The sequence below is a fragment of the Panicum virgatum genome, chromosome 1K, assembly GCF_016808335.1.
Source record: "Panicum virgatum strain AP13 chromosome 1K, P.virgatum_v5, whole genome shotgun sequence".
Taxonomy (NCBI): domain Eukaryota; kingdom Viridiplantae; phylum Streptophyta; class Magnoliopsida; order Poales; family Poaceae; genus Panicum; species Panicum virgatum.
Genome location: NC_053136.1, coordinates 42,736,388 through 42,746,660, shown reverse-complemented (window position 1 = coordinate 42,746,660; position 10,273 = coordinate 42,736,388). Strand labels below are relative to the sequence as shown.

General features: G+C 51.7%; 1 protein-coding gene across 1 annotated transcript; it reads left to right on the top strand.

Moving 5' to 3' along the window:
- Window positions 1-9,498: 9,498 nt before the first annotated feature.
- On the top strand, window positions 9,499-10,273 carry LOC120657182 (two-component response regulator ORR11-like). The gene is made up of 4 exons (XM_039935455.1): window positions 9,499-9,649; window positions 9,784-9,830; window positions 9,952-10,029; window positions 10,115-10,273. The coding sequence occupies exons 1-4, from the start codon at window positions 9,499-9,501 to the stop codon at window positions 10,271-10,273; spliced, it is 435 nt and encodes a 144-aa protein (XP_039791389.1).

The window sequence follows — 10,273 nt, the reverse complement described above, 5'->3', positions numbered from 1 at the left end:
CTAAATCCATATTTTAGTCATTTTGCTTAAATTTCCATCTCTAGCAGAGCCTCTATTTGGGTGACTAAAATGAGGGGGTAACTAAATTTCCTCTCTCACCCCCTCAATTTGATCACCCTCTACTTAGGCTACCAAAAGTAAGGCCCACCATTTTTTAGTCTATTTAGTCGGTGCTGCTGGAGTAGGGGGTTTTTACATTTTTACCATTATAGCGAATTGCACTTATCAGATTATCATCTTTAGAATGACACCTACAACTATACCAGTAGAGAGAAGTTTAACTTACAATTTTACCACTTTTGCGCATGTGGCATGCCACACAGACAAGACACGCTGGCGCCCAGTCAGCTTGGTGGTGTGAAATGTCCTCCCTACCCGTGACATGCCTCTCTCTCTACTCTCCGACAGCTGGGCCCCGCAGATGCTCTCACTGTCAGATGGACCCCACTTATCAGATTCGTCTTCTACCTCTAGCACCGACTTGGTCGCTGAGCTCCTCCCGTCCCTCTCCTCTCCGCTCCCCGCGGCCTCACAGGGAGCGCCCGTGCAGCCTCGTGGGGAGCCCGTTCGGGAGCGGCCGCCGCCAAGGACGGCCGCTCGAGCGGAGCCGCAACCCAACTGACGAGACGCCGCCGAAGTCTGTGAGGGCCACAGGAACACCAGCGCGAACCCGACGACCCACGCGGCGGCGAGCAGCGTCCTGTTGGCCGCGACGAAGGCGGCCGCGCCCCGGCGCTGGTGGAGCCTCCCGCCGCCCGTCTCCACCATCGCGCCGCGGTCCCTGTTCCCGGAGGCCGCGGGGCTCCGCTCCCCGAGATCTCGCGACCTAGGGCACTAGCGGAGCCACCAGCCACGGCCTCGCGAGCACGCGACGGCGTGCGGCCACGCGAGCGCGCAGCGACCTGGCGGGCTCCGCTCGAGCCGCGGCCTCACGAGCACGCGGTTGCGGTGGCCTAGAGTGGAGCCCGAGGCACGGGAGGAGACGGTGGCCGTGCTGCACGCTCGAGCGCGGGCGCGGCGGGAGGTGACGAGCTCGCGTGCGCGGCTGGGGCGGGCGGGCCCATTTTGGATCAGGTGTGCAGGGTCCATGAGAGCCTGCCAGAGGTGATAGATGAATCTGACAAGTAGGGCCCACTTGGTAGTGAGAGCATCCGCAGAGCCCAGCTGTCGGAGAGGGAGAGAGGAGAGCAGATCAGGGTAGGGTGGACATTTTGCACTATTGAGCTGACTGGGCGCCAGCGCGTCATGGCTGCGTGGCTTGCCACATGCGCAAAAGTGGTAAAATTGTAAGTTAAACTTCTCTCTGCTGGTATAGTTGTAGGTGTCATTCTAAAGATGATAATCTGATGAGTGCAATTCGCTATAATGGTAAAAATGTAAAAAACCCCTGGAGTGGAGACTACATTTAGGTGACTAAATTTGAAAAGTGGATGACTAAAATAAGTTTTAGTCACTCAAATTTAATCACTCCACTGGAGTTGCTCTAACAACTTCACTCTTCTCACTTGGTTCATTGTAACAAGGACTATTAATGCAAGAGCAGAGCACCTGCTATAATAAGTCCTCAAAAAAATCGTAACAAGAACAAAGTAGCTAGGCCACGCTGAACTTCACGCTTATCAATTTCCTCGTGAGAAGGGGAGACGGCCGGCTGGTATACCTTCAAAAATTCAAGAAACAGCAGGAAATCAAAACCCAGAAACTGCTTATGAAGTTTTGATGAACGAAAAGGGGCCAGTAGAAGGTAGGAAGAGCATAGTTATTACCATCGCACTCGCAGCATATGGGTGTTCCAAACCTGGGATCGATCACATTAGCCAGATCCAGGAACCGCGTCATGTTGAAGCGATGCACATAGGACGGACAGGTACTGCACGCGCACAAGAGCCTTCCGCTCGAAAGAGCCTCGCAGACGGAGTAGCACTCATCCGTGGGATCATCAGATTGGTTCAACAGAAATGGGCCACAGCTCTGAGTTATCTGACTCCACGTACTACTGTAATCGCATCCTGTGTAGCAGTTGTTTCTGGTTGCCGGCTTCACCTGGCAGGAGGAAATGGTGGCAAAGAAAAGGAATAGAGCAAGTAAGGCAGTCTTCGCCATGTTGAGGTCGAGGCAGAGCAATTCCAAGCTCGAGAGAAAGGATCAGTTGTCTGAACTAGGCATGGATGGGTCCCAAACATAAGCACTTGGTGTAGGTAAACGGGTAGGCTACGCTAACATCACTACCGCATAAACCCAAGATACTTGCGAGTAGAAGATCATAGATCGTTACCACTAGACGCGCAGCGCAGCGGAAGAAGTCGCGCGTCGATGTAGAGGAAGTAGTCGATCACGTCCCACGAACCGAGCTCCTCGTACTTTCCCAGCAGCCGATCAGCGCAGCAGTCGCAGCAGCGCCTCCACGGAGTCCACACGTACGGGGATGAAACGCCGTGCGTCGGTGTGCTAGCACCGCACGCACGGCAAGGGCGGCGGCCGAGAGAGAGGGAGGGGCGGCGGCTAGGGAGGTGGCGCGGCTCAGGTGATCGCCCCCTAGCCCCTCCCTCATATATATAGGGCGTACTAATGGGCTTCTATCTCATAGGCTCATTAGTAACCCTAATCCCTCTTGGATCAATATCCACTTGGGCTTTTAAACCGTATTGTGATGATGGGCTCTTGGGCATATCACCAATAATCTCCCACTTGCACTAGAGACAATCATACATGCAAGCTTTCCAACATTCCAAACCCCTTAAGTGTGTGACCCGTTAGGTTCATGTGTAGGTGGTCGTGATCGGAAATCATTTCCGAATCACAAGTCAATAGCGGCACCTAGCAGGGCATAGTGACTCACAAATACACATAAAGATCATATCGGCCGAACCATAGATATACTCATACACCGATCCCTTTGCCACACGATACCAGTCAAGCTCAAAGCGAGATGCGTGCCACCTTTGTGATAGCTCGACCATTCTCTCGATCTAATAGTGGATTATATTCATAACTAACCTTTAGTCATCATGATTAACTCTTTAATCACTTTGGCATGGCCATGCACTTTCAAATCCAACTATCTCGAGGGGCCCAGAGATATCTCTCCCGTTATCTAGGAGGGGCAAATTCCATCTTGATCCGCTCACATCACATTCCATGTTTCATGACATACCTGTAAGCTGCTTTTGTAACTACCCAGTCACGGAGTAGCGTTTAGCAGCCCCAAGATGCACCACTACACACAGTGAGAAACAATGGCGATCTCAGGTCTAAGGATTCAGTAGGTATAACACTCAAGAACAACTGATGGCACATACAAAATAACAATCCCAACATTGTCTTGTAGTGGGTCAATCCAACACCATGTTCACCAACATGTGTCCACATCATTAATCCGATATCTCCATATCCATGATCCGTGAAACATGATCATCAATTAATGCATGTGCTAGTCTCAACGTCGTTGTTGTCCCACACAACGACATAAACTAGGGATAATTTAGAATCATATCATTTTCAATAAAGAGTTTCACGAACAAGTCACATACTTGATAATCAATGTAAAATAATCATCCATGGAACAAATAACAATTATTTATCATTACATAAACATACTCATGACACAAAATCTCCCACGCACACTAGAATCACTGATGTAAGTATCTAATACCCATAGATCTCATGTGCGCCTCATGCTTTGATTGTGGGAGAGGCTTCGTCAACGGATCAGCAACGTTTGAATCCGTGTGCACCTTGCAAACCTTCACATCACCTCTCTCAACAAAGTTACGGATGAAGTGATACTTTCGCAGTATATGTATGGACTTCTTAGTTGTTCTAGACTCCTTTGCTAGTGCAACGGCACCACTATTATCACAATAGAGGTCCACTGGACTGGACGCACTAGGAACAACACCCAAGTCAGAAACAAACTTTCTGATCCAAACAGCTTCTTTTGCAGCTTCGGAAGCTGCAATATACTCGGCCTCTGTCGTCGAATCAGCCACCGTATCTTGCTTGGAACTCTTCCAGCTCACTGCCCCACCATTGAGGCAGAAAACAAAACCGGATTGCGATTTGGAGTCATCTTTGTCTGTTTGAAAACTAGCATCGGTGTAACCCTTTACAAGGAGCTCATCTTCGCCTCCAAATATTAGGAACATATCCTTAGTTCTTCTCAAGTACTTAAAGATACTCTTTACAATTGTCCAGTGAGGTTCACCGAAATCTGACTGATACCTGCTCGTAACACTTAGAGCAAAGGAAACATCTGGGCGCGTGCAAAGCATAGCATACATGATCGACCCTATGGCTGAAGCATAAGGAATCGTACTCATCCTCTTTTGCTCATCAGGTGTCGTAGCACACTGACTCTTGCTTAGAGTAATGCCATGTGACATTGGCAAGAAACCTTTCTTGGAATCTTGCATATTGAACCGATTCAGTATCTTGTCAATGTACGTGTCTTGGTGATCCAATTAGCCTTTTTGATCTATCTCTATAGATCCTAATACCCAGAATATAAGCCGCCTCTCCTAAATCCTTCATCGAAAAACTCTTTTTTAATGAGGTTTTAACGGCTTCAAGCATTGGAATATCATTTCCGATCAGTAATATGTCATCCACATATAGGACCAGAAACACAAGTGCGCTCCCACTAGCCTTTTTGTAAATACAAGGCTCATCTTCATTCTTGATGAAGCCAAACCCTTTGACTACTTAATCAAAACGAATATTCCAACTCCGAGATGCTTGCTTCAATCCATAGATGGACCTCTGAAGCTTACATATTTTCCCAGCATTTTTAGGATCGACAAAACCTTCAGGCTGTGTCATATACACATCCTCACTTAGATGTCCATTAAGGAAAGCGGTTTTGACATCCATTTGTCATATCTCATAGTCATAATATGCGGCAATTGCTAGGAGAATCCGAACAGACTTTAGCATTGCGACGGGCGAAAAGGTTTCCTCATAGTCAACACCTTGAATTTGTCGGAAACCTTTCGCCACCAATCGTGCCTTATAGATGTGAACATTTCCATCCATGTCTAATTTTTTCTATGGAATCCCTATGAAAATCTCATCAGAGTGATCGCATCACCTCAAATCCGAGCCATTCATAATGCCTCAATTTTCACTAGGTCAATCACCTTGACCGTGCAAACTTTGCACTTGAGAAGACTGCATCTACACATGACCTTGATCTGTTGGTTCAATCTGCTGACTATGCACACAGTTAGTCCCGATGGTGATTCCAGCCGGTAGGGACATGTCGTATGCATAACAGAGAAAGAACACAAACTAATCTTTTGTCATATGCCGCGCAATCAACTCGCTCCAGTTTTAACCCCTTATGACCAATTGATCTAATCAAACCGTGCAAAAGTAATAGATCCAATCTACTACAACAACATATCACCTATATGCAAAAGATCCAGACCAAAAACTACGCAAGATGGCTCTGGTACCACTAAAGGGAAACGGGTAGGCTACGCTAGCATCACTACCGCATAAACCCAAGATACTTGCGAGTAGAAGATCATAGATCGTTACCACTAGACGCGCAGCGCAGCGGAAGAAGTCGCGCGTCGATGTAGAGGAAGTAGTCGATCACGTCCCACGAACCGAGCTCCTCGTACTTGATCCCAGCAGCCGATCAGCGCAGCAGTCGCAGCAGCGCCTCCACGGAGTCCACACGTACGGGGATGAAACGCCGTGCGTCGGTGTGCTAGCACCGCACGCACGGCAAGGGCGGCGGCCGAGAGAGAGGGAGGGGCGGCGGCTAGGGAGGTGGCGCGGCTCAGGTGATCGCCCCCCTAGCCCCTCCCTCATATATATAGGGCGTACTAATGTGCTTCTATCTCATAGGCCCATTAGTAACCCTAATCCCTCTTGGATCAATATACATTTGGGCCTTTAAACCGTATTGTGATGATGGGCTCTTGGGCATATCACCAACACTTGGTGACCACAAAGTAAGGCAATATGTAAGGGCTCCACACGTATGGTGTGGTCCATTTGGTTACTGTTTGTTGGGGTGTGATAGTGACACTCAGATTTTAGAAGATCTTGTTTAATTAGCGAGAAAACAAGTCCATTTAACAGCGGTTTGCTCATACTGATCAGTGCATTTCACTTTTCAATGGGTTGGCTCAATTCAACTAAAGCCATCCATACACGCAGACACGGAAAATAGACAGCAAGAATACAGGAAAAATAATGTTTTGGGGGAAAGAAATGATTTTTGAAATGGTGCGCAACAAATGCAGCAAAAGAAAAGGAATTTAATCGATCGAGTAGAGTTCAGTGGATAGTGCAACACTGCTACAGTACTACAAGGTTATGGGGAAAACGTGAAAACAATACTACTAACAATGCAGCACAGGTGATTACAACAGAAGACCTCATTCCTCTTTAGAGGTGTGCATTTTGGAAAACAATTTGCCTGGTAGTCAATGAACCGTGCATCTTTCCCATGGAGTGCCAATGCAACTAGTGTGATATGAGGTCAGTTTGTTGCAAGCTACTACAACAGAAAACGATGAATTTCTAACATGGTACGAGGTGAGTTGGTTACATCGACTCAAAGCTAGCATTTTCGATGGGATCACGTAGTCACACATCTCATCGGTAGTGCATGGTGTGTGACAGACTGACAGTAAAGTAGAGGTGAAATGGTCGGTATCTTACGGCAGATCCACTATCTCTGTCTGCATAACTGACAGTTCAATCTCATTGCTTTCGCGAGGGAAAAGAATGTTGATTGAATCAGGTGGATCACATGGTGCTACGCTACCAAGCAGTCCAAGAAATCGGTAAGCGGAAGAAATTAAGGAGAGCCTAAGAACTGCACCTGTTCTCTCCCTGGGTGAGTGGGTGGGCTGCCTAGCTCCTCGCCGTCCCTCACCGTCAGAGTCCCTCCCAAAGACTCCAAGAGCTCCACCGTGCACTACAGCACCTCACTTTCGCGAGCTAAGGCGGTGCAGTAGGCGATCTGCCGCGCCCTACTTCGGAGAGCGGCGCGCGGAGGCCTCAGCCCTCAGGTCGCTACTGAATGGCGCCACGTACGGGACACATTGGGTGATGATCCACTGGCGCCTCGTCTCAACTCTCACCGGACTGACATGGCCGCCGCCGCCGCCGCCGCCGCCGTCTCTTCCCGGGGACTGGCGGTGGACTGGGCCCTGGAATTAAAAGCTGTGGACACCTTTTGGCAAAAATCTGTCTGGCTCGGGTACAGCATGCATGTCTTCTACTACCTCGACCGAAGCCGAGTCGTGATGGTACGGCTGAATGAATCCAGGCGTGGACCTACGTGATACCGTCAGCGTATATCGAGGTCCCGTACGTGCAAAACTGGGGCCCTCCTTACCTCGACGGGCATCTGGGCCGCATGACTGGGTCCCGCGTGCCCAATAATGTACCTGCTACCTTTTTCCTCGATCTGTACCGTAGATTCTAAACCCAACGGCTAATCGTACAGATGCATCATGCCTCCGCGGTGCCTGCCCAGTGCCCACCCGGAGCATGCGCCAACCCGAACGCAGCGCGCCCGCGCACGGGGGACTCGAGCGATCGATCTTCCTCGCGGATCCCGTGCCCGTGTGGCGGTGTACGGCGTCGGCACGGAGATGCCCGCCCTCGTCGCGCCATGCGCGGGAGGAACGAGGACTAGAAAGCTTGGCGCACAGCGAAGGCAGCCAGTCTTGACAGGGGATGGCCGAAAGCGCGCCCACGCCGTCCGCTCGCTCGCTCGCCGAATCGCCGTGCCGCCGGACGCCCCCGAATCAAAGACGCGGCGGCGTCCACGAGAGCCTGTCATCTGCCGTGCCGAACAGCGTACGGCGGCGTCGGCCGCCGGACCGGCGAGCGCACGGAGTGCGATTAGCTGGCCAGGGCACGTACCAGCGCGTAAGACCGCTGCGATCTTCGATCTTGGGCGGCAGGTATCGCGCGTGCCGCCGGTCTCAGGCGCCCTCGATCGAGCCAGCAGAAACGCAAACGCGCGCGCAGGCAGATACCCATGCCCATCCATCCCCTGCAATGCAAGAGAAGATGACACGTACAGGTACAGGTATGGCCGTACGTATAGGTACAGGACGCAGTGGACACTCCCCAGTCTCCACAACAGCAGCCGCGCTGAATTCGGCGGGCCATACGCCCGCTTCCTACGAGAAGATTTGCTCCCGCGGTAGGGCGCCAGTGGACGGGCTCAGGCGATCTCCCTAGCTCCAGGACTGCCTTCAATTCAAGCGATCCCCCCTCGTACTCCCTGCAACCGCTGCTCGCGCATTCTACTCTGATTCTCTGAAGACCTCGAGCGTCAAGAACTTTTGCGATCGGTTTAGTCTTCTAGACTTCTAGCTATCGTTAGATGCCATCCACGGCTAGGGAGGGTAAAGGGCCTAATATTTTGAACTAGAAAATCTAAGGGTCGGATCCTAAAAGAGCTGGGTTCTAATCTTATACAATTTTGAACTAAAAAATTTAAAAGTTCTTGTTGGGCTGTGAAGAGGTCATTAGGGCCATGGCCCATTACCACCCACGGCTGCGTACTTGCAGTTTGCACTTGCATCGTCCGCGACCTTTTCGTCAAGGGAGGCACGTTGCTCGTGCGCAGGGATCTGACTCCTCACAGCTCCCCTGCGTTACACCTGCTGCACTTGCTCGGAGGATTCTGCACGGACCGAGGAGTTGGCTGCGTCCACGTAAAAAGATCGCTCTGAGCTTTTCGTGGCGTCCTTCGTCTGCACACGGCCGCTCTTAACAAGCTCTAGAGAAAAACCTCTGCGCAGGCGACGGCCGTGGCCCGTGGCCAGTGGCAGAGCCCGCCGGTTTCGTCAAATGCGCGAGCTGGCGACTGGCGTGGCCATGTTCTTGACGCCACGGGCCGGTGATCTTCAAGAGCCAGGAGGACAGAATCCGCTGCCCAAACTAGTGCCGAAACGAGTAATGGCACATGCAGATATGAAATCACAGGGTAATCTCGCCAGCTAAACTTCGTTGATAAGATCGGGGTAAGTGAATAAATCGCTGCTCGGTAACCCAATCAAGCACAAGAGGAGCTCATTTACGAGAGGAGATCCTTCGATCCGAAGGAGAAGACGAGGCGAGATCCTGTCCCGGGCGGCGCCAGGCGGGGAGGAGTTAATGCCTGCGCTGCGCGCCTCCGTTGTCAGCAAGGGAAGATCTCCCTGCTGCCGTTACCGGCCTTGCCCCGGCACGAACTCGAGGCACGTGTGCGCCGCCCCGTATCGGGGATTCAGAGCTCCGAGGCCCGGCCGTATCGAAGATCTCGCGGATCCGCTCCCTGCACAACCGCACTGGGATCTCCTGGCCGATCGCTTCCGTCCCCCTTCCGTAGCAGGTAGGCAACCAACAAGCCGCGCCCCGGGGGGACGCGTGTATATAAGCGGCGCGCCGGGCCCTGGCGGAGCCGCACCGACGAAGACGGCGGCGGCGGCGGCAGCGGGCTTGTGTTGATCGATCGCGTTGCGAGAGAGCGAAGCTGGGATGGCGAGCGTCGTCGGAGGAGCGGTGGTGGGGGCGGCGGCGGGCGCAGGTGGGGGCGGCGTTGGGGCGACGCCGCACGTCCTCGCGGTGGACGACAGCTCCGTCGACCGCGCCATCATCGCCGCCATCCTCCGGAGCTCCCGGTTTCGTGGTGCGTGGTTGCAGTGCCGCATTTCAAGTCTTGCTCGCGCGCGCGCGCTCGTGTAGCCTCAGTCTCATTTGGTCCTTTTATATCTGCTCGATTTTTTCAGTGCTTTAAGTTGTTGTGCTCTTTTGTTCGTGCAGTGACAGCAGTGGAAAGTGGGAAGAGGGCGCTGGAACTGTTAGGCAAGGTAATGCCGTATACAAGTATTTGTAAATTTCTAACATTCCTCTGTGATTTTGGTTTGGTGTTTGATCTTTTACATGAAAATTTATGGGGTTTTCTCTCTCTTGTTTTGGGTTCCCATATAGGAGCCGGACGTGAGCATGATCTTCACTGATTACTGGATGCCGGAGATGACGGGATACGAACTCCTCAAGAAAGTCAAGGTAATGATGATCTCACGGCACGATCAATTCTGCACCAAAACATGTAAAGTCCTAATCTTTTTTTTCTTAACATCGTTGCATGCAGGAATCATCCAAGCTGAAGCAGATCCCGGTGGTGATCATGTCGTCCGAGAACGTGCAGACCAGGATCAGCAGATGCCTGGAGGAAGGCGCAGAGGATTTCCTGGTGAAGCCCGTCCGCGCGTCGGACGTGTCGCGCGTCTTCAGCCGCGTGCTCCGCTGA

Bases quoted from the DNA above. Each gene is read 5' to 3' on its own strand.
- LOC120657182 (XM_039935455.1), top strand. From the start codon at position 9,499: ATGGCGAGCGTCGTCGGAGGAGCGGTGGTGGGGGCGGCGGCGGGCGCA. The intron at 9,650-9,783 runs GTGCGTGGTTGC...TTGTTCGTGCAG, and splicing joins CCGGAGCTCCCGGTTTCGTG to TGACAGCAGTGGAAAGTGGG. The intron at 9,831-9,951 runs GTAATGCCGTAT...GTTCCCATATAG, and splicing joins CGCTGGAACTGTTAGGCAAG to GAGCCGGACGTGAGCATGAT.